This window comes from Periophthalmus magnuspinnatus, chromosome 19, assembly GCF_009829125.3.
Source record: "Periophthalmus magnuspinnatus isolate fPerMag1 chromosome 19, fPerMag1.2.pri, whole genome shotgun sequence".
In the NCBI taxonomy this organism is placed as follows: domain Eukaryota; kingdom Metazoa; phylum Chordata; class Actinopteri; order Gobiiformes; family Gobiidae; genus Periophthalmus; species Periophthalmus magnuspinnatus.
This window is the reverse complement of record NC_047144.1, coordinates 10,229,363-10,254,490: the sequence shown is the minus strand read 5'-3', so window position 1 is coordinate 10,254,490 and position 25,128 is coordinate 10,229,363. Positions and strand designations below refer to the sequence as shown.

At 41.8% G+C, this 25,128-nt stretch overlaps 1 protein-coding gene across 19 annotated transcripts in view; it reads left to right on the top strand.

The window, feature by feature from the left end:
* The window catches only part of tcf7l2 (transcription factor 7 like 2), an 85,721-nt gene that overhangs the window by 21,508 nt on the left and 39,085 nt on the right, over positions 1 to 25,128 (top strand). For 12 of the 19 annotated variants that reach the window (XM_055229314.1, XM_055229313.1, XM_055229318.1 and 9 more), the window contains exons 4-5: positions 5,479 to 5,580; positions 12,749 to 12,808. In XM_055229314.1, coding sequence (XP_055085289.1) covers positions 5,479 to 5,580; positions 12,749 to 12,808 — 162 coding nt within the window. The remainder of the gene's footprint in view (positions 1 to 5,478; positions 5,581 to 12,748; positions 12,809 to 25,128) is intronic. The other 7 variants (XM_055229321.1, XM_055229320.1, XM_055229317.1 and 4 more) reach the window with 1 other exon arrangement.

The following is a 25,128-nucleotide window of genomic DNA, read 5'->3' as shown; positions in this document are numbered from 1 at the left end:
CACTGCAGATAGACTAATCGTTTAAGCCCAGTGCAGTTTACTTGCAGAGGTCTGAGCCAGTTCGTCTTACTAGCCTTGATCATTTGAGCCTTAAATAAAGCTCTTTATAGTAACAGTCTGATTGGTGTAATCTGCAAGCTGTCAATCCCATCCCTGTGCGTTGTCCCAGAGGAGCTGCTGGGCCCGTCCGCCAAAGAGCACCTTCAAAAGTGGGCGAACGCTGTTGTTTAGGTGCTGAGATCCATGGAGGAAACTACATGTGCAAGATTAATCATTATCAAATCGGAATCTCAATTTAAATGGACGCAATTAACAAATCGCAAAGACTGCAGTTTTTGAAGCGCTATCATTTACTCCACAAACAACAAAATATCCTGTCTCATTCTGTCTGAAAAGTGCTAACCCTTTAGTTTAAAGCTGTACAAACATGTTCTTAAATATGATTCTTGTATTAGCTTATCATTTAATAGTTCAGTGTTTTCATCAGTTCTTCTGGATTCGTTGTGAAAAGTGAACTTAAAGAGAATCCTATTATTAAAGCATAAATCGCAAATCTAATCGCACACACAATGCTCGTCAGAAAAATCGCAATTAGATCTTTTTCCCAAATCGTTCAGCCCTTTCGGAAAGTGTGTCAGAAGTACAATCGGCATACACACAACTACATGGTCCGTTTGATAGGGAGCCACAGATGGGCCAAAGATGGGATGGATTCTCTGGAGCTGCACCCTCCCTCCATATGCTAACGCCGAAGCCAAGCTGTTTGTTGCATAGCTGATGTCTGCAGTGAATCGTCGCTATAGTCCCATCATCATCTGTCCAGTGCATCGGAGCCACGTTGGCACACCACAGTCCCTGCTTGTTTGATTACTTCAAAGCTGTCTGCTCTAAATCCAAAACAAAATGGACAAGCCGTGAGCTGGCCACTGCTCCAGCCGCCGAGCCTCATTCGATGAACACATCAGATGGAGCTGGATCCAGGAGCAAGAGCTGGGAGACGACCAGAAACAAGCAGAAACAGTCCAGCAGTTTTCCTCTCCTGTCATTCACACTAAAAATATATGAGGGCAACTTCTCCTCCTCCTATCTATAGCCCGTATTGACGTTTGGTTAATGTTTGATGAAAGAAAGTGGTTTATTTCTGGAGAATCGGAAGCTAGCAGCAATACCAACAGGGACTGTTTTGGACCAAATTGCTTTGATCCTAAAATGTTAAATTAGTAACAACACAGTGATGTGAGGAGGATGTGTGAGCCCATCAGTGCCCTTGTTTTTGTCAGGGGCCTCTCTCTCTCCCTCATGGTGACGCACAGAGCAGGGCCCCGGCTTGTTGTCATTGTGATGACAGTCAGTGCGGATCTGGGTTAACACACTCCAGCTCATAACATGCCAAAGCTGAGAGCCGCAGCAGTCACTCACACGCGCCTCACTGCCCTGCATGGCAACGCCAAGCCTGAACTTTGGAAAGGTGCACAAGATATAGAAAAATAGAACAATTGATGAGGTGAATGTTTTTATCTTTTACACTTTCATAGCAACCAACTCACCTTGCCATGTCAGAGGTTTGCTAATTTAATTGACTAATTCTATTTATTGGGATTAGTTTAGTTGTTCCAATTATTGCTCAAATGTCAATACTCCTGAACATGTTTGAAATGAGCACATCGAAAAGAAACATTTTTATTCATAAATTGCAAATCAAATTGCAATTGTAATACTTGTCAGACAAATTGCAATTAGATTTTTTTTCTCAAATGATCCTGTCTCCATGGGATGTTATCTATAAAACCTGCTAAACCTGTAGTTTAGACCTTTAAAAAGACCTCCTGAAATGCGTGGGAATCTTCTATTAGTTTAGTAGACTATATTTCTATGTTCTCTGTGTGTTTTTAAAAACTTTTTCCAATTTTTATTTTTTATTTTTTATTAGATATTAGATAGATATCCCAAAATCATGTCGGCCTAGCATTTTTGACATAATACATCTGAAAACACTCCACATGTAAGTAAAGACTACTTACATCATAGTAAACGGCCTCCTAATAGAATCAGGGCGGCCAGAGTAAGTTCATCCTGTGTTAGGATTAAGAGAAGTGCCTTGTCTTTCACTTCATCAGAGACAATTGAGTCATTCAGCTCCCATTGTGGGGCAGGGCCGCTGAGAGATGGGTAGTGGTGGGGGAGTAGGTCCGGGGGGTGGGGGTGGGGTGGGGGGGCAGGAGAGGGTGGGGGTACGACGCTGAAAGAGGAGAAAGGGGAGCAGGAAGCCGTCTGCTGCACAGTCCTGCGAGATCTGTCAAAGGGGCATGTTTAGTGTTTGTGTGTGTGTGGGAGGGGGCAAAGAGAGAGAGAGTTATCCCCGAACTCCACTGCAATTTGTCACATCGGAATGGGTACTTGAGTTACCCACGGGGCCCCCACATAGCTGCGGAGTTTTCAGACTGCGGAGTGGGAAAGAGGGAGGGGCTAGAGAGCAGCGCGGAGAGGTCAAAGGTTGTGGCCTATACTCAAGCCCAAGCGGTGTGTCCGTTAGCAGGGTGGGCAACCAACGGGTGGGTGGGTCGGTGGTCGCTTGGGCAGGGTGGGGGTTGGTGGGAAAGAAACGAGGCCAAGAAAGGGGCGGGACAATAAGTAGGGTGCAGGGGTGCTAGCCAGGGCGCAGTTTTCCTTGGCATGCTTGTAAAACGTGCAGTAGAGATTAGCGTGTGAGAATAGCGGGACTGAAGTAGAGCCTCTTGTCAGGACATGCGTTATGGCACCGTCCCCCTATGGTCGCCCCAGTGTCCCCCTGCACTATAAGCAATCATGGGTGTCACCTTCGCGCTTCTTAACCGCCTACTCGCAACGCGCACCTCCTCGACCCCTGACAGCAGCTGTGCTCAAATATCTCTGCGCACTGCCATAAATAATGCTGTTATTTAGCATTCCTGTGAATATTTGTTTGTCATGAAGTCTAGAAGCTAAAAGCGAACCACAAAGTTTTATTTTAGCTCTCTCCAAATTTGCACATTTGCAGCTTAGGATACTTGTCATGGATGCTCTCACTGATGGCAGCTTTGGTACTACCCCATCACGCTCCTCTCTCCCTCCTCTGCCACGCCTCTCTTGGCAATTAATACCCAGCGTGGGGGGTCCATAAAAAACCAACATGAACTCAGCTCTGGACTTTTTTACAACCTCTCCATTTTCCACTCTCAGGACATACAAACAAGCGTAAACAAACCGGGTTTTTAGCAGTAAAAGCCGACTTGGGGTCATAAATGAGTGGTAGCAGTGGAGAAAGAGCAGGCAGAAAGCAGTTTTTTTTTCCTGGGCTGGGGCTGTAACCGAGGACACGGAGTCAATAACTCCCTCCAGCGTCTCGCACTGGCAGGCACCCCGCAGTGAACTCTCTGCTAATTACCACTGATTTAGACGCAAGACTGTGGAAGGGTCGCGACATGCTCCCTCCCAGACCAGCGTGGACACACACACACACACACACACATACACAAAGACATGCATACAAACCAGCGGTCACACAGACATACACTCTAATGTGCCCACATCACCACACTGTCTGGGACTAAGTTAACTAAAGGTACGAGCTTAGGTCATGTGGTTTGTATATAATAACATGACATCCCTACAGTTATACAAGATAGGTAAAGTTTCAGCATGTACTCAGTGTAATTCTACGATGATGAGACATTCATTCATCTTTCTGTTTTCATGGATCTTATAGCTATGGATCACTATGGCCTTTTCTAGGGCTGCATCAAAATCGCAATTTGAATGGATGCAACTAGCAACTCACAAAGACTGCATTTAGTCATTTTCACCGTAAAAATATCCTGTGTTATTCTGCATAAAAACACTTTCCCTGTAGTTTAGGTCTGTACAAACATGTTCTGAAATGTGATTCTTGTATTAGTTTGTCAGTTCATATTTCAGTCTTTTTGTCAATTTTTCTGCACACGTATAAAATGTAAACTATGATAAAAGATGAATCACAAATCTAATTGTAATTGCAATGTTTGTCAGAAAAAAAAACACAATTAGTTATTTTACGCAAATGGTTCAGCTCTAGCCTTTTCCACAGTGTTCACCTGTTTTTTCAAGCTTATATTTTTCAAATGTTGTTATTCAATTACATTTGCTTTATTTACACTTACAAGAGCAATGACCTCTTTCCCTCCGACTAGGTGGTTATGACATTGATAAGTCATGTCAGCCATCAGTAAGGTATTGGGTCAGTTGTGAACCCTGTCAACAAAGTGACGTACTTCAAATTTTTAAAGACTGCATTTGAAACTAGAATATTCAGAATTGCTGGTGTCATCAGATCCAAAGGCCTCCGCCCTTTTTATAACACACAGATGTTTCTCATGGCCCCAGGTGGAGCTTATCTGCTCCTGTGGGCTGTGAGCGAGACGGCAGGGAGACGCTCTGATAGGGCCCGGGTCAATCATTGATGAGGAGAGGAGCGTGTCCGGGCACCATGCTCCAAACTCTTTATGGTTCACAATAAAAAGGCCAATGACACACCTTTATACATTAGGTCATCAGTGATCATAGCTTTACTTAAGAGTATTTGTAATGTCAGAAAGATGTTACATTTTTGAGCTGTGTAATTAAAGAAAAAAGTATTGATAACTGTGATCTAGCAGTGGTCGTAAATAATCTGTTGTTAATTGATGCTGTCAATGAATTGTACAGTTCCATTTGTGAATCAACAGACATCGTGGAATACATATGTAATTTGTCTTTTATAAAAGGTACATTATTGAGGGGGTCTGCCGCCTGCTTGTCTCCATGGCGATATTATTGCTTTGCCCAGAATTTTCCACAGCATTAAACATATCATTCTTGTATTTCTTCCATTACAGATGTTTTAATAGCTTAAAAACTCCTAGAAAAACATGCTTGCTTCGTGCTGTGAGCGAGGTTGCCTATCCACAAATCTGACCTGTAGCTTTACAGGCAAAGTGTTGACATCTCCTTGAGCACAAGAATGTGGCGGGCCCTCTACCAGAAAAGTCACATAGTGTACCTTTCATTTTTTTTGTCCATGAATACAAATACAAGACTTTGGAATGGCTGAGCAGGACAAGGGCAATATGAGAGCTGTTCATATTACTTTTTTCTTGAAATGAATATTGTAAGATTAATATGTGACAGATGTGAACATAAAATATTGTGTTTACAGATACTGCAATATCCCACAAAATTCTAATATATTGGTCAGCATTGTGTCTTTAATGTTAGTGTAATTAGCTGTCTGTTTGTTAGCCTTGCATGCTCGAGGCCACTCCATCCTCTCTTCTGCCTTCACATTTTGATTTGCTTGTCTCATGTATTTTAAGTTCACACACTCATGCACCACCTCTTAAGAAATGTTGTCGATTCCCCTGTTTTTGTCTTTTTGGTTTGATTTTTTTGCATTGTTAACATGTTTTGTTTTCTTTCTTTCCATTGTGTTTCCTTTCTGCCATTCAGTACCTACAGATGAAATGGCCCCTGCTAGATGTTCAACCAGGAGGTCTTCAGAGTAGACAAGCACTTAAAGATGCCAGGTCACCGTCACCGGCACACATCGTTGTAAGTAGACCAACCACTCTGCACCTTTTCCTCTGCACTGCTCTGAATTTATGTTGTTGTTGGTATTCATGTTTAAAGCTGGGGTATCTGATTTTCAAACAGTGAAAGGAGGAAGTATTTGTTTAACTAACTTGTTTCTAGCTTCCACAAACCCTTTGGCACATAGCTAGTATTCACATGCATGCCTTTTTTGATCACTAGCACAGAGAAGTGAAGCTGGGTGGACCACCTTTAAGAGGCCAATCGGCTCTCCTCCCAAAGTGTCATAAAGTGATTCACATGGCTCTGACTTACACGTGTGCAATAGATAAAAATTAGATTAAGAGAAAGTGTGTAGTGGTCGGATTATTTAGTACTGCTTTAGAAATATACTTTCTTGGGGGAAAACAGTTGAATACTTCAACTTAAGAGATTGTGGTAGCTATCGCCAATGCAGTTTTTTTCTGAAGTCATGAATAAGATTTGATTTCAAAAGAAATAATACGTTGACCACATTGCACAAATCCAAACTAGCTTAATACTGTTTTTGTAGGAAAGTGTGGGCGTTCCTTGCACATTGATTAGCCTATCTGTGGAGTTGAAGGAGCACTCTGGCACTGGAGTTTGCCTGGACGGCCATAGGGGGCATACGCTACACATAAGAATTACAGAGCACCCACCTAAGGCATGTCAATATCTGAAGAGGCTAGCGAGCACCCGAGCGAGCACCGAGCGCGAACTTAGCAGCTAGCCAAAGGCGTGAAGTTTTGAAGAGGTCAGCAAAAAGGTTGAACTTTGGGAGGTGTTGTGTGTTTGGTCACAGGGTTAGCCAGGAAAATCAATGAGAGTTGGGGATTGAGCAGAATTAGTGAGGTGACTGAGAATGCCCTGAGCCCATATTGGCACAGTTGTTACTTTTGTTCCAGCAGTCTTCTACATATCTTATGAAAATTTGTAATGATTTTTTTGATAAAGAAACAATCTGAGTTTGTAAACTTATGAATATAGATCATCTCCTGTGAAGGACTACTACTGTATTGTTGGCTATAAAAAACACGTACCAAAATTTGATGTGTAATTTCTGACTTCCTTTTTGCCTGGATAAATAAAGAACATCTTTAAATAGAAATAAAAATGTTTGTCAAAAATTTAAGCAGGTAGTGACATTACTATTGCAAACAGCGGGCGTCCCTTTTCTCTGCTTGTGATGCTCATGTTATTTTTAAACCAGAAGAGTTCAAGGGGCCTCTTTTATTCTGGTGTTTTGGAGAAGCAGCGTCTCAGCTCTTATGAAGTCATTAAACTGGTCGTGGGTTGCAAAAGCTGCAGGTAAATAGTTGAGGTTTGCGGCGTTCTGAGTCATGCTGCTGTAAATACTTCCCACCTTACATGCTCCAAAACCGCCACTGAGAAGCACACTTAAGAGATGCTTTTAGATACACTGCTATAGTACTGAATATGAATACTTAACCTTAACAAATGGGGCTTTTTGGTTGATACTGAAATTCCTTTTATTTGACATGGATCATAATAATAGTAATAGCTTTGGATTTTTACAAGACTTTGAATGAAAAAAAAAAAGGTAAAGTCAGTTTAGGAGGGCCAAAAGCACACAGATGTGTTGGAAAGTTATCAAGTGTCTAGTGCCTTTGATTTCTCCATTAGGTGGAATGTGCAGACAAAAGCCAGAGCACAACAGAGCTGTGGGAGCCCAGTTAAATGAATATTGTTACAAGTGCTGACAGTGATCAATATAAAGGAATATATTGTAATATTTGTGGTCGTATTGCCCAGCCCTACTGTGTTCTGTTTGATAGAGTACACAGGCTGCTAAGATCAGAGGCATGGTGCTGTTGCCGCATAGACACACACAAGTTGCTGTTAGCACAAGTGATGAAATTGAATGTGAAATGCAGCTTGTATTGTTGGCGCTCCTTGCACCCTGCTCCGGCATCCACCTCTCGCCGAGGAGGAAGTGTGATTGGATGTTTCCCAGGTTTGCATCATACGCCTGTCGTACATATAGAAAAGTCAGATTAGTGTGGACAGCTACGTGAATGCCAATGATAACCCCACGCGGACTCCCTCTGGTGTCACTCACTCAAGCTTCCTCTTTCTCTCTTATTCTCTACAAGATGGCCTCCATGTTCCAGTACGTGATCTCCTTATCAATAAATTGGGTTGTAAACGGTAGTTTTTCTTTGTTTACAAATGCGAAGAAACACTCTGGCACCTTGACCTGTGCTGCCTGCAGCGCTCACTGCTGCATTGGCAGTGATAAGACGCTGTCGATGGGTTTGCCTGATAAGGCTGATCTAAAGCCTGTGACCCTCAGACAGTTGAAACAACAATAGAAAGTAATAGATGGCGCTGTTATAGAGCTGTAGAGCTGTGCAATGGATGATGCAAACAGGCTGCTCTGGAGCACTGGAGGAGAGAGAGGAGAGATAGGGGAAGTGACCTCACGCAGCTGGTCTTTGGGAGGGCAGGCTCGTGCCCCTGTTTACCATGCCCTCAAAGGGGGCCAGGCCGCTGCCTTTGAAGTGCCTGACCACCCCGCAGGCTGCCTCCAAACCTGCCGCTCCTGAACTTTTATGCCATTGGCTCAAACGTATTCAATATTTATTCACCTATTGATGTGTGTTTTTGAGGGGTAGGCTTCAAGACACATTTTTTTCTGCCTCGTACAGTTCCTGAGGGAAAGATCACAGAAAGACAGTCCCTGCTTGTCAGCTCTCCTTTCATTGTGACGTTTTAATTTGGCATTATTCTCGTGGACAAACATATAAGGGGCTGCCCATTTTCATAATTGTTTATTTATGCAGTGACAGGTGCAAATGATGCACACAGCAGACAGCACAACACTAGAGACAGTGGACACCTCATCACAGAGTCTTGTAATGTGCACTAACGCATCTCCAGAATCACATATTAACCACACAGAAACACAGCAATCAAAGTCACTCCAATGGAATCATGTTTCTTAATTTGACTGGGAATTGGGGCAGAAACTCGCATATGTTAAGAGCACACGCACCAACTGCCTCCCTGACGCTCACGTGCACACACACACGCACTCACATGCACACACAGCACATGCACTCACAGCCGTGGTCTACAGCCCCGGCCCGGCCCAACAATGTCTCCATTGTTTTATGAGCTTTCACTGGCAGCAGGGGATGGCTGGAGTGTTAACCATTTCCCGGCTACGACGCATTTTGCTGCATGTGTGTGTGTTTGTGTGTGTGCTTGGGGTGAGGTACTGAGGCATGCGATGAGGAGAGGGAGGGCACTCGCACTAAGTGTATGGTAATTATAGTGGAGGAAGTGATGGAATTTGGCCATTTTTACGGGAGCACAGACCTCCCACCTGAGCCTGTCCAAAATGAGCATGGTTTTTGACTTCCATTGAGGTGCACTTGTTTCAATGAAGAAATGTCATTTGGTCAAATACATGATTAGAGATTTCAAAACAGCTGTATTCAGATTCTATACAAAAATTAGCACAAAAGCTTAAATTCCTGTTCAAATATGTTCAGGAGACAGATCACGTTTAAGGCTTTTGACCATGTCCTGTCCGTCCTGAGGCCCATGGATAAAGGGGGCTTCCGGTGGTCTGAAAGGGCCGTGCACCTGGACCAAGCACACAAAGCAGAGGGGCTCTGGGAGGGCTGGCCTTGTCCGCGTTAATGAGAGACCCCACGGACAGCACACATAGCAGCACACAGTTTAATGCTCTTTACCTATAGAGGCCAGTGCTGTGTGGACTAAGACTGGGCTTTCACTTCATTCAACAAGTCACTCTCCAAACAACCCTTCACCTGGCTGTATCTCAAGTAGGGTTGGCAAAAGTGTCGAAAATCACATTCTAATAGATACTAAAACTAATACCGACAGTAGATACTTCTGATACGAGCTTTCATATCATGTATAAAAACCCCACATAAGCAGAACAAAATTTGACCTTTCCTGAGTAGTTTTATAATGATCTTGATGCTTTATCAGAACAAGTTAAAGATCACATGGTAACATAAAGAACTTCTTATTTTGTGTTGGAAATTACATTCTATTCTGTAAAAAAATATTTCTTCAGTATAAAAATCAGGTTTGAAATGTTAGCATTGTGACAACACTAATCTCAAGAGCCAGTGTTTTTTTCTATAAATCTGCACTGTGGAATCTTTTCATTCTCTCATAAAAGAGTATATTTTTGTTACTGTCCTCCCTCTGTCACAAGATTTTTGATTATCTTTTTGTTAAGAAGGGAAAATGTTTTAAAATAACTTGACACGCATGACAGGGCCCACAATGATCCTTATCCTTAATGTTTTGTAAACAGTATGCGATTCCAACAGTTACAAAATCTCATTTATTTTACACTTTTCAGACTCTATATTAATTAAAGATTAATATTGAATAATTGTATAAAAATGTTGCTGCTGAAAAGCCAAAATCAAACTGTATGCTTTCCAGAATTTGTCTTTTTTGAACCAATGAACTGTTGTGTGTTGCTCCTCTGTCTCCTCCAGACGAGAGGGGTCAAAGTAACACCAGCGTCCAGGGCCAAAATGCGGCCGGACGAGACGTGGCGTCAGTCCCGGGCTCTGAAACAATGAGAATGGGAGCACCCTGGTCTGCACCCTGGTCTTTGTGTGTCCAGCAGCAGCAGTCTGGGTGGCTTCTCCTCAGACAATCCACTCAGTGTTGGCTTAGTCAGCAACAATACCACAACAATGCCTCAAGTGTCTGTCCTCTGTCCCACAACCAGAGAGCTCGCCCTGACCAGCCATAACATTACAACTAGTGACATTTGAACTGAACAATTATCACCACCTCAAGGCTCCTGTTTGTGGAATGGAGATAGAGCTGTGTGATTTGGCATTAAAATGTATAGTTATTCCTCATGTTGATCAATAACAATTTTCAGTTTTAAAGTACGATTTAGAGATTTTTTTGTCAGACAGAAGCATTTGTTTACCCACTTTACATATTTCAGAGGCCACTGAGATCCGCAAACAAGGTCCAAGGAGCATAAATCATGACAAGAGAGCGTACACCTTATCACACACATGGGATACAGTCCTGGAGAAGGCGTCAGACAGTCGTGCACTTGAGCTTCCCCTGCTGTCGGGCAAAACAAAGTTAAGCAGCGTACAAGACACTACACCATCACGTGACGCTTCTGAGGAAGGTACAGGAAGTAGCCAAAACATGTAAAGCATGTAAACAAATGCTCCTGTCTGTCAAAAAGAATCACTGATTCTACATTTAAAACATAAGACAGAATGAGCCTTTAACAAATAATCTTTTATTAGTTTTATTTTGTCTCTTTAAAACAGCCTTCAGTTTTTATTTCATCAACATAAGACATACTCTAATTATTGTCAGCTAAAACAAAATTGTCAAATTTCTTCCTCTAAAGTCTGAACTCTGTCCCAAACCACATGCTTTTACTCACAGAGGATGATTAGAAATAAATCTCTTTTAAAATTTAATAAATTGCACAACCCTAAATGGATGTATGATTTTTGGCAACAAGTGAACTTTTTATCTGGAATTTGATGTGATAAAAGCATAAAAAATGTGTCAAGATTTTGGCGTGTGAAGATAGTAGTCACTAGTCAGTAGGGCTAGGCCATATGCCAAAAAAAAATCATATCACAATTTCATTTTAATTGTTAATAAGTTTAAGAGAGCAGAACAATTCATTGATAAGGGGTTGTGTTTATTAGTCATGTGGTGGTCATAATGTTATGGCTATTGGTAATGCCACATCTATTAAGAAAAACTGCTGAAAGACTAGTTTTAACACCAACTATATTGAATTGTGATCAATAAGGAGTCACCCGATTGTAATCAATGTGAATAGCTTCCTCTTGTGTTGAAGGCAGTTATTGTCTTTGCTTTGGTATTTGACCTTTGTCCAACCTCAGTGAACTTAAGCTGCCACTCCACGGCGGACATTTTAAAACATAGTGCATATTTGTGTCTGCGTTAAGAACTGCTGTGTGAGGCTCTTATGAAAAGTTATCAGGCCGACCCCGGGTCAAGTATAAGCACAAATAGAAGGAGTTGTGCAGTAGCGCTTAGGTAGAGAGGGCTTTTAGTAAATACAAGACCAGCTGCTTTTGAATGTGTTGAAAAGTAGCTTTCCCTGTCTACTTTTGTCATAGTTTGATGTCTATCGATCAAAGTTGGCAGAAATCTTTTGAGTGCGCCCTACCAATGTGAACGATCGCTGGGGTGAAAATATCCAACACAGCAACATTTCATTATTGCAAGTTGTAACGCACTGGTTTTGAGTTATGCTCCTTAGGCCGGTCACGATAATTACAATATCCACTTATCGTTCAATATATGAGAGCTGGAACAATAGATTTTGGGGCTCAGTATTTATTGTGTGTACATTTTCTTTGCAAAAGCGAGTGTATTTTTGTTATTTTTGTTATAATACAGTAAGATCTGAGCAGTAGAGGGTTGAGTAAGTGACTTTTACGGCTACTTATTAGATCATTCTGCTATTTATTTGGCGCAGCTCAGGCTTTTTAATGATACTATCTGTTTAAAAATGGTTCACTGAGATTATCTTGCTTTATTTTAGTGTATCAGTGGCATAAAGTGCTTTCAATATTATCATTTATCGCAGTATATCTCCGTAGCAATCTGTTATCATGACAGGTCTAACGCTGCTAGCAGAACACAATGGTCACTGTGAAAATATAGAAAAATTCAGGAAATGATGGAATCATGCCAAAACTAACATTGTCATCTTTAGCTTTCTATTGGCTAACATAACATAAATAACCATGCTAACTAACAAACACATGTAAAACTATTCATGATTATTGTTTTGTTTTTACGTATGTTCATATTGCCCGATTCTTTCCAAGCTTAAGCCGACCACTTGTAATAATCTGTGTTCTACATAGTTAAATCCTGCCCTAGCAAACAGCATGAGACCATTAACACCAATATAACCCAGTTTTCTCCTTTTCTTTCTATGTAAAATGACCAATAATGTGTTTGAACAGGCTGCAGAGACAAGCTCGTAGTTTAAATAACTAAAAAGCCACGGGATGTCAAATTTTCAAGGAGAATGTTGCTTCTTCCTGAAACTGAATGTGAGGCTTCTGTATGCATAAAGCTGGAATAATTGTGTGACCTGGGACCACCCATCTTTGCCTTTCAGGGCCCCCTCTGCTGGGAATACCCTGGACAGTCAGATGTGAGCCTATACCAATTTCATTTGGTGAGAGACCTCCTCCAGAAAAAAATGCTTGATATTTTGATTCTGAATCTGCTCTCGATTTCTAACACAATTTCAAATCAAAACGAAATCGGGCTGATGCAAATTACTGCAATCCAGGTGAAGGGTGTTGGTTGTTTTGATAGTAAATTTCTCATTCGTCTCTGATCAAAGTACGTGATTAAATTTTAAAATCTCGCACGGGAAACAACCGCCTGTTTTCTGTTATTTTGGCATGTTTGGTTTTACAGGGTTTTTACATGTAAAGAACACTTGTTTGCCGTGTCAAGTATCTGGGTCATTGGGGTGACAATGGCTTTGATGGTCATGAGAAAGTGGTGGTGCTTTTTTAAGTTTTAAAAGTAAAAATAATTGTCTTTGGACCGGTTTGTCTGTAATCAAATCAGCTAACTTTCCTACAAATTTTGGTTTTAGCTGTTTTAAGTGATAAAATGTGAGGATTTCTCATTCTTAGGTCTTAAAAATGGGTAGATTAAATATGACTTTTGCATTTATTTTTTTTTAATAATGAAAAGAAATGCGGATTACTTGAAGCTTTATGGTACTGAATTAAACTAAATATGTGGTAGTACATTGATTTTATTGACTTTGAAGGCTTCTGGGTTGATAAAGAATTCCACATTTTATAGACCTACTGGAAGTTTTCGATCAAATTTGGCGAAATAACATTTTAACCAGTAGATTATAACAGCAGAACAGTTTTCAGATTTCAGAGTAAAGGTGATTGGAAGTGACAAGGCAGATGAATACTTTTGAGTACGTTTTTTGCCTCTAAACAACAATTTGTAGACCAAAAGTAAAGAAAGTCACGCTTGATTTAATCTATTTGAATTAGAAAAAAACAACAACATTCCCTGTGTATGCAGTCACCTCACAGCCCTCTCGTGAGTCGTTCAGGTACTTTGCTAGAACTTGTTTGACGAGGTCTGGCAGATTGGCGCAGGGTGTGCCTGTCTGTTTCTACACATGTGTGAGTTTGTGTCTCAGAAAATGCACCTTTGTCTCCCGCAGCCAGTGTCATGTAATGGAGAGTGGTGTATTGTGTGTAATATTATGACAAGGACTGAGGTGTGACTATAGTAGTACTTTGGTAGGTCATCTTAGGATAGGACAATATGGGTCTTTGTTTTACTTTGCACTGCCATCTCTTGAGTTCAAATCCGTTCCTCCCCTGATTTTGAAAATGTGCAAATGTTATAATCTAGGAACATCACAGTATCAAAACATGATTTTACAAGTATTCACGGTGATTGACACAGTGAGCAAACAATGGGGAACAATGAAGTCTATTTCATTCAAATAGTCAGGAATCACCATTTGTCTATTATGACACTAGCCTAATGAAGTCATACTGAAGGATAAATTATACTGTAAATATATATTATAGTAAATATAGACGATTAACAATAATATTAAAACCAAACTATGAAGCAGAATTATCCCCAAAAGTATTCGAAATTTACAAAATTGTTAAAATATATGAGCTGCAGTAAAGAAATAAATTACTTTGTATCTATAAAGAGTCATAGAAGTTCATAATTCAAACCTTGACAGCTTAAATGTAATCACAGGACCTAAAAATAAAATACTAATTTCCCCACTAGTACAAAGAAGAAGTACCCACGATAAATAGTGACCCCCAAAAATGATTGTTCCATCTGTTATGTATTGAATGATATGTTGATAAAGTATTTATCGAGACAGTGTTACTTTATACAGATTTATGGTTTTGTTTTTTGTTTTTTGTTTATATTCTTAACAGTTATATTATATTATTTTGTGACCTACATTTACAATTATTGATCTACCAAATACTTTTTTTTCATGTGTTGGATGTCTTTATAAGACACCTGTTAGCATACTTTACAGACTTTCAAGTAATAAGCAATGGGAGTGTCCGTTATTGCAATGTCAGCATATAAAACCAATAATAATACCTTAATATAATTATTTAATTATTACTTTATGCAAGTGAAATGCAGTTCATTCATCCATTCCTTTACATAAAATAACATGATGCATAACTTTAATTCTACTCTCCAGTTTTACCTGAGGCTATTGTTATCCAACTCAACTGTAAACCAAACATTAGCTTAACATGCTAGCAGAGCTAAAGAGCCGCTAACTAGCACTGACAAAAAGCATTGCTCCATTGCAGTGCCCGCCCAGAGCCTGAATGACAGCAGCCTCCCAGCACAACTGTACACTCAGCGAAGGCCCGATTCACTGGGAAACTTGTTGTGACAGAACTCCAGGTGTCTCATTGTTGGAGCTGGCATGGTTCAACAGATTTACCAATTAGCAAGTGGGCCGAGGGCACAGGGAGAGGGAGGGAGGAGAGAGGAGACAGGAGCTAGGAAACAAGAGGAGGGAGGGAAAATGGATCATTTGACTGTAGTTATGGAATGAGGATTTGCTTGTGAGGGGGAATGCTAGGAGTAAAAGAGGGTGGGGTTAGGAGTTAGCAACATAACACTAATTTGATTTTTGGAAAACTTCCATAGATGTAGACTACATTAGCATAAACATTGTAAACACGTAAACAAAAGAGTTGTGCAACAGTATAAATGGCTGCTGGATGACTACTTGTAAATACATTTATCATACTATAGAGTCAGAATACTTTTGAATGAACGTGGAGTTTAGCATTTAACATCTTAAAATCTCTGTTGGTTTATCATTCCTGAAAATTCTATGTACGACGATATAATCTGGAGCTCTATAGGTCCAGGGAACACATTTGTTTTTGATTTGGGTTTGTGAATTTGAAAGACTTGTGTATTTAAGATAGATCTTGCTAACCATATTTAATCCAGTCTCAAAAGGTTATGGAGAAACAAAAATTATTAGGAGTTTAGGGTTGGGCCAATTTTTTTTATACAATACAACTATTTCTTTTGAGCTTTTTAACATAATTTTGGGGTTATTGTTTGTAATATGATATAAACAACATCCGTCTCCAGAAGTGCTCAGTTGTTTTTTTTAAGCCCCTCTCGGCTTCTCACTCCAGTCCAAGGCAATACTGACGGATTAAACACAATGTTATTGGTCTCACTAACTCAGCTTTGTTATTGCTTCTTGATTTCCAGGAAGTGTGGACTGAACTTTGGGAACAAGGTGAAGTGATTAAGTGGAAGTCCCTGGGGTGGCTTTGGAGTTCGGAGTGATTCTTGGCTCTGGATTGTTATTGCAGTAACACATGTGGACATACACAAGTTTGTTTGGTTTGCATTGTAGATTTATTTGCGCAAATAAACATGAATGAGAAGAGAAACTGCTACTAAAAACTGTCTTAAAGCAGTAGCAATTAATTTATCATTTGAAACTTGAACAGTGATTGTGCTGCCTGGGATTTAGGTTAGTAAAGTAATGTATTGAAAAGCGGTGGGTGGATTGTGGACCATATGTTTTCTGTTTGTTATTAGTTATTAACATTCTATGTGGCTGGGGGCTCTTGTAGAATTGGTGCAACATGCTAGATGCCAATATCTAACACTCTTTTATGTTAGTGTACATTTTTCACATTAATCAAAGAGCACACAGTCCTATATGTTGTGCATCTTGAAGACAGTATGTTTCTGAAAGAATGCTAGCTGCTGTTTCATATCAGGGACCTGCCCTTAAGAGCTTTGTCGTATTGCAGCCAATATTTTGGAGAAGACATCTGACCTGGTTTCAGATTCTAGTACTTTATGTTCTCCTAATGTTGAAATCTGATGGTTTTCAGGAAGCCCCACCAAAACCAGAAGATTTGAAGATTCCAGTTTGGGATAATAGATTATTGATTTTTAAGTGTTACCTTTCAAAGAACCAAAGCCAAAATCAATTTCTTCGTAATCTATGAAAACATACGCATACCTGCATTTGACTGTGTTGGTGATAGGATTTTGGAGGATGGAGAGTGTGAAAAGTTTGTGTGGAAAGTTAGGATGAAAATAAGAATCCAGGCCAAATTCCCCAAAGAACAATTTATAGCTATGGATGAGTACACTGTCACAGTCAAATGTGAACTCCTCTGTAAGCTTTGTTGGGACGCTCAGTGATTCTGGTGAGCACTTAAGCTTCACTTTTCTGATTCCCGCCCCTTATAACCGGCGAGGGGGCTTTCCGTTTGGAGTTTTCATGGCTAAACATCGTCTGGCTCGCTTTCCTCTGTCACCCTACTCACATATTCCTCCCTAGGTTTGGACATAACACGACTACCCCCCTTCCAATTTATTCGGTTTTGTTCTACCGCAGCCGTTCCAGCGAAGACCTATCTGAACTTTTGTGGGATTTGTTTGGCTCCTGTTTTGATGTGCATGTTGTTATATGCGTTTTCCCCTCCCCTCTCCATCTTCTAAAGTCTGTGTAGTCGACAATGTCTGAGTTGCAGGCCTCGCTTTTGTCTCTGCATGAGGAGAAAAAAAACAAATTTGATGTGAGACTTCTTCCCTACCCAGCCCGTTTCTTTGAGCTTTTTGTTGTTGCTCTGTTTTGTTTTATAGTCCTGGAAGTTTGGGACAGTTTCTTTTTGAGGCAGGTGATGCAGAGAATTGACTTGCATACCTGTGCAGGTGTTCAAATACTTTTTATTTACCCAGGGCTTTCGCAAAACTGTATGTGAAAAGATTGTTAAGAATCCCTAGAATCAGTCGTGCAATAGCAGGAGGTAAGTGTCCTCAGTCTAGGATACCTCAAAATGAAGAATGATCATTCAGGAGTTCTACAGATGGCTCAATACTGACGTTATCTGGGCAGCTAGTCTAAACTAATATGTCAATGCACTTTTTCTTATCATGGAGATGTGCTGTTGGCCGCATATCAACTTGGAGAAATTGCAGGGAGAAATGCATGCTGGGTAAAAGAATAAACAAGCCTGTCACCAAAGTTGGGGAAAAATCCTTCGTCGCAGCGTTACTGTCAAAACGCATCCTCCATTTCATACATTATTAACATTACCTAAACGCATTATTTGTGTATTTATTCATTCATTTGTCTTGTTAACATCCTCCCGGAGTGAGATAAACAGCTGCGGCCAGACTGGATGTGTGACAGTTTGTGAGATTTGAATAAAATAGTCCCGGCAGCGTGATGGGAGCGAGACAGCAGCGGATTCGGCGGACACCAAGACTTCCTCTCCAGGCTCATTAAGGGACAGTACGAGGCGATGATGTCGGATGGGTGCGCACTTTACCGCCGCTCCTCTTTCTTTGAACGCTGGCGCCCTCTTATCTGCGACATGCTCTGTTCCTCCATAACAAGAACGTGCACGCTCCTCGACTGTCTCCCAATCTGCACATGCACGCTCCCAATGCCACACACACGCCCGGCATTCACTATGTGCAGATGGAATACTCATAAGGCTCGTTCGCAAAAATTTTGGCAGCTTTTGTTGTATTTTTCTCCCGCGTTATCGAAAAGGCCCATAACGTTGTCCCTCTTTCCCCGTTTTTTACTGCAGACACATCACAAATGGATATTTTAATTGGAACTTTTGGCACTGTCTCCATCTTGCGTTGGAAAGGCAGACAAGTGAGTGGTTGGCCCAGGCTGATTGGTGTGTAGTGAGCCATGCCTAAATCAACTGGCAGCATGAATAGCTCAACTGATTTTCAGAGGCATTCACTAGAGTCCATGGCACTTTTTTAAACAAAAGTCTTTCTATAGAAAAAGTCTGGGATAACCAACATGAAGGAGACAATACCTCCTGCCTCCTTGAAGCATGACTTCACCTTTTTTTCTCAGGGCAGTTTACTTACCTCACTGTTAAAAGAGTTTTGAGTGGCATTTTAATAGCAGTAAATAATTGTATAGTTGTCAAAATACACATTTTGAACTGTCAGGATAATTGAAACTCCCAAATAATTTGATGCAGATTTTTCTATAAACCATATATATATATGGTAGGTGAAAGTAACTAGCCTGATAGCACCGGTCAAAACCACTATACAATACTGGCTCTGCTGAGACTCTTATGTTGAAGAATAAATATTTGCATCATGGCTTTTAGCTTGAGGCATTTGTCCTCAGTGGGAAGTTCAATAGCTTCATAACAACAGCCATCTGATTAACAATAAACCACAAACTAACATTCAAAAGAAAGCATATTGAAAAGTCCTGTTTAACTATTGATGTTTTTTTATTCTCGTGAAATGTGAGGCAGAGTATGTCTAAATAGTTTATCCACGCTTGTACCTTTTGGACATTTTTAAGAATGGAATTCTTCCTTTTCCTGTGTTGTGGGAATAAGGAGGAAATGGATCAGTGGACCCAGATGACATGTTAGGCCTGACTGCTGCTCCTGAGAGAGTACCTCTTGGCGTGAGCTCAGCAGTGTCTAATGTAAACCACATGCTTGTGTGGAGCATCTGCATAAGCACACACCTGTTTAAACTGTGCTCACTCGTCACCTCCAACAGTAAAGTCAGGCACACGGGCCTGGGCCAGAGGCACTGTCTGCAGCAGGTTAATCCCCCATTCCCGTAATGTGCTCCTTGTGTTCAGATGGAGGAGAATGGGTGTGTGCAGGTGGGGCTGTGTGGTCTGTGTACTTAGCCCATGTAAATAAGTGTTGTGTCTTTATGTGTGTATTTGTGTGTGTTGCGGGCCTTCCTCTCTCTCTCGCTCTCTCTGCTCTGGACTCAGTGCTGTGTAATTACCTGGCTGTCTGCCACAGTCCCACCAGAGCACAGACACAAGTGGAGCAGTGTCTTACACAATGTAACTGTCCCAGCAGCCCATCTGAAGCACTGGGCCTGAGCTGCTGCAGCCTGAGGTTTAGACAGCAGGCCAGAGCGCACAGATCCACACAGGGTCATGGGAGATTTACAAAGATTGCCATTTCTATTGCAGAAGATCCATGTAATGCTTTTTGAGCTCCCTGACAATAGCCGGCTTTCCATCAACATATTTTATTGACATGTTGAAGCAGCGTATTAAGCATGGATAATCAAATCATTGAATAAATATTTTTAAAGTTACTTCTATTGATATTATGTCTGCCTTCTACACTTATACTCCATATATATGTCACACACAAGGGCATACATTATGGAAAATTGCTTATCTCAAAGGAGCAATATTTCAGACAACCGTTTAACCATGAGACCGGATAGTGATCTCTATAAAATTATATAAATTGTACTCACAAAATCAAAATGGTAAAAATTATAAGTTTATGTAAAATGTTTCTAGAGATAGGTGTTTGGATCCACCCAGTCCGGTGGCATGCAGAGATGTTTGTGTTGTGCAATGCCTAATAGACTCGTTTCTATGTTGAGTGACAGATCAGGAAATGCTGCACTACCGCTACAGGCTAGAACACTTTTAACAGACAGACACAGACGGAAACATGGCCGGCCAATCAGAGGACAGGAGACGCTGGGAGACAGATTTACAGCGCTGACCTAAAGAACACTTCTCAACTGTCATGTGTCTTCAAGTTGCTTCATCAGCCACTGAGGTACCCCCCCCGCCCCGCCCGCCCTCCGCACTCATAACCTACGAAGGCCCTGAGTCCAGAGCACACATACAAGCTGCCGTGTCAGCCCGCCATTTGAATTGTTATATCTCCTTAGCCTTGATATGAGCAAAAAGGGAGGTCTCGGCAGAACCTGGCACATCAAAGCCTACCTCCCCCTAGTCTTACAAGTTGCCTGTCTCTTTAGAGGATCCCTGCACCAGAGAAGGGGATTGGAGAGGCAGCAGCAGCAGTAGATTCACGGCTGGAATGAGTTTGATGGACTAATTGTAGCCCCCAGTGGACACAGGCACACATCACAGTGGGCTGCCAGATTGGGAGAACTAACTACAAAGCTGCAAATGCTTTGTCAATTATTTTTTATCACAGTAGTAGCCACCTCAAATATTTAAAATTATTTATTTTAAACTTGTAACCTGTTGACAAGTTTGTTTTTATTGGTTGACATTAAGTAAACTGGTTCCAGATGAGCATCTAAATAGTGAGGAAACAAAAAGGACAAGCCCCAAATTATTAGCAATTGAAATTATGTATATATTTATTTCTCGATGAATGAAAAAAGGTAATAGTCAGTTCAATGTTTGTTTACATTTTTAACAGAGGAGCTTAGGGCTAACATTCACACTGACAGTTTCCTCAGGCGTTGCACACAGGATGATGCAAGCCCTTCACTATTCCTTGATGAGGTACATGTTGGTCAGTGGATGTAGTAGGCATATCCTGATTGTGCCTATAAACAGAACAACTCACTACAAAAGAAAAAAACAAACAAACAAAAACATTTACTACTGTTGCTTCTTACCAACAACATGACCAACTGCCTTGAGTGGTGATCAAAAAGACTTTGAACTACTCGCTTTTTTCTTCATCGGCACCAAAAAGAAAACAATATCCCAAACTTTTGAGCATGCATATAGTTTTTTCCCATTGCTCCCCCCTCCCACTATCAGTTTGGCAGTTGTACATTAAGCCGCAAGAGTGAAGCACAGTTAAAAGAAGAAAGGCGCAGGGAGATGACATCGGCAAGGAAGCGCCTGGTGTTGGGTAGGGCCCTGGCTGCGAGAAAATCAATTGCAGGGAACACTTCCATACACGGAAATGGCACAATGGGAGGGAGAGCAGGGAGTAAAGATTTTTTTCTGAAAAATGATGCATTTGTTTTACCCAGGGAGACAAACAGCAAAGACGAGGAGAGAGAGAGAGAAAAAAGCTCTCTTCTGAACATCTTTTGAAAAAACGCTCTGTCTTTGGTGAGGTTGAGTTGTGTGGTTAAGGTTTGTTTTATCCAACTGTGCGGAAGCGTGTGTATCTGTCTTTCAGGTCTCTTTTGAGTTGAGGCGCAGAAAGACTTCTCATGGCATGTTCAAGGGCACTCAGTGGACACACGTGCCCTGCAGGAGGCGGAATTATGAATACAACATGAGTAAACACACACCTACATATACTATTAAAATAGTAAGGCTAGTACTTGGCAAGGAACCATTGTGAGGAGTAATTTGAGCCAGTCCGTAGCAGTTCAAGCTTCCTCAGCTTCTGAGGTCACTGATAAAGACTTGTGTAAAATCGGCTCTAATTTGCCTGATAGTGGAATGATTTGCACATTGGCAGTAATGTATTCCTGTGTGCATTCCTCCAATACAACCCTTTTAGTATTCCGTTTCGTGATAAAGGATTTTTTTACACAGCAGCTGTGAACAAAGAATACAATAGCTCACAAACTCGAAACACAATTCCAAGACTGAGCCTTGAATGGCATTCAGACTGCAGTGTGACTGAGCGCGCCCATTCAGAGGAGCGCGCAGCGGTGGAGATGCTATCAAGTTGCCTGCAGATGGAGGTCAGTGTGACTGGCACAGTTGGCACCTTGGCACTGGCAGCAGTGTGCAGAAGCACTTAGCTCTGCATTGAGTGAAGGGGACCGGGGAGCAAAACGTTCTTCTCATTTCTCTCGTTTTTTGATTGTCTGTGCTTCCTGTTTTGAAAGCCATTAAGGAGCAAATTTCCTCACAGCGAGAGCAGAGATGAAAAGGCCCTGTCTTTTGAATCATGTCCAAGCACAAATGTGAAAAAGAGAGGGAATGATAGCTATCTGTAAACATCTCTGTTCGAGGGGTCGACGGAAAAGGAATTGTGAGGGGGAAAATGATACATTCATTTGCGTTCTTCTTTTTTGATTTGCTGATGAAAGCGATGCTGCAGTTTTTGTTCCACACCAGCTGTATTGCTCCATTCACAGCCACATTAATGTATGAGGGCAGGCTCAGATAACTGCTCCTCTCTCAGCCCTTAACCCCCTTCCGAAAAGGCTTTGTGACATCTGCATCCACACATGTCCCATTCACTCCAGCCACAGAATATTTATAGAGCTTTTGTCATCCATCCACACTCTCGGAGCGTCTGATCACGTACTTTACATGTCACCAGAGCAGTATTTGCTCTATTATGACGACATGCATGTATTTGAACTGGACCTGGCTCTGGACTCAGTCACTTTGGATTTTGGCATATTTCATATTTACACCAGTTTCCTCTCAGCTGTGCCTGCTCCTCAGAGCAGCAGTAGCTTGGTGCTAGAGACTCTTTCTCCTCCCTCTCCTGTCTCTCCCTCCTCTACCCCTCACTGCCCCAAGCCTGGCCAGTCTGTGCCTCTTAATAAAACTGACAGGCTCTAATTGGGCTTAATTGCACCCTTCGGGCGTCGTCAAAAGGAGTGTTGCTAAACAAACTGCAGGGTCTGCAAGCAGGCCAGCTAGTCCGCTCAGCCCCACTGTGTGTGTGTATATCCAACATAGTACCACTATTACTGCTAATATCTCTGCGTTAAACAGCACATTAGAAATGTGCACGACTGAGCTTCTCATTTAGCCATGTGGGCGTCTCTGAGGCCGAGGGATGTAACCGGCACATTCACTCCTCACAATGAGCCAACAGAACAAGAGCTTACAAGTCGGAGAATCTTATGCATTCAAGCGGCAGCATCACCTGACTGTGAACCTCTCTGCGCTCCCTCAGACAGTAAAACATAGTACGTCTGTCTTTGAGGAAGTGTCGACAACTCCAGGTGTCAGAAAAGCCCTTAAATCCCTCTATTATACAACAAACCAAGCAAACAAATCCCCTCCTGCTTCCCTGTGCTATAGGCAAAAGGCCACAGCCTAGCACCATAGGAGCGCCCCCTGTTGGCCGATGGACAGGGGGAGCGGGTCTCTCACTAAGGCCACATTATCCTCTGCTGGGTCACTGAACACGATCGAGACTCTGATTGAGTCATTGAAAATGGCTCCCCCTATGTGTGAGCGTGTGTGAGGGCGAGTGTGAGCTGGGCCTGACCCCTGACGCTCTGACCTGCGTGGAGACAAAGAGATAATCACATTGTGCTGCCCATTTACCTATACAACCTACTCTCATTATAGCCTTTCGCTGCCTCCTTTTTGCTATGAAAGGTTTTTGGAGTTTGTTTTGAAAGTTTTCATCGACAGGATCATTTTGGTTGTGTACGAGGCGAGAGAGTACAGAGCAGAGGGAAGGACACAGGGAAAAAGACGTCTGCAGTGTTTTTGTCCCAAGCTCCAAAGTGCTGTAATGATGCAGTGGCCGAGCTGGAGGCCCTGTAAAGACCAGGAGCACCTCATTTCAGCGGCCTACTGCTGTTTGGTGTCTGACTCTCTGCCTGTGTCACCCCTTCTTTTAGGATACGAGGCAGAGCACATAATTAAGATACACAGCCCAGCGTGGCCTGAATATATAGCCTGAAAGTATAGAGGAGCGCAGCAGCCGGCCTCAATCGCAGCCTGTGGTTCAGTGTTTGGCTGCAAGCGGTGCCCGGGCCTGCACCAATGTGTGTGTGTATATTTGTGTGTGTGTATGTGTGTGTATCTGTGTGTGTGTATGCGCCTGTCAGCGGTCGGAGCAGCGTGCTATAAAAGGCTGGTGAGCAGAGCCATCGCCTCTCTGTGTGCAGAGGTCACGCTGAGCCAAACGGAGCATGGCTTCCAACACGTACTCTCTCCACTCTAGGAGATTCTGTGTGTGTGTGTAAAAGAGGGCTGAGCAGTAGTAGTGGTACTGCAATATCAGCAAATACAGTGTCCTTATTTCCAGATTTCTCATGTATGCAGAAGTACATCCCACTGAATCACTTTCAACAGGTATATGTTGTGACAGAAATCAGTAATTTTCAAATGAAATGAGCATTTTGTTTAGATTTCTTTGATTTTGACATCATTTTGAAGGGACATGCTCACATTTTCAAATTGTGGTATTGCTCTTGATGTTTCTTTTTTATTTCCGAGGATATTTCAGTTCATCATCATAGAAAGATTTTCAAAACTTGTAAATGTAAATGTCAGAAATAACTGGACTGAGTGATATGAGCGAAGGATTAATTGCAATCAATCACAATTTTCAGTTTTATTTCGTCATATTAAAAACAAAGATTTTAAAATGTGTTTAGTATTAATTTCCTGAATATAAGCAAGACAGAAGAGAAAAGAACAGAAGAAACTTGTCAAATGTGTTGTGTATTTTCTCTCATATTCAGCCATAGTTTGAAGCATCCAACCCAGCTGCCCTGACCCCAAACTTGTCCCCTGTCTCTGTCCTATTCTGCTCCGCGTCATATATAATCCTGCTTTCTCGGGGCAATAGAGTGAATCTGAGAGGGCACATCCTACTGCTCGCCTCCCTGTCCCGCCCAGGCCGTTCCAGCGCTTTGTCACCCTCTAATGATAACTATCCATCAACAGCAGAGGCGGCACTCTTTGGAAATGAAGATGGATTGAATTAGCGTTAAAGTGCCCAAGCCGACGCACTGTGGTCATAACCCGTGATTACACTGTCT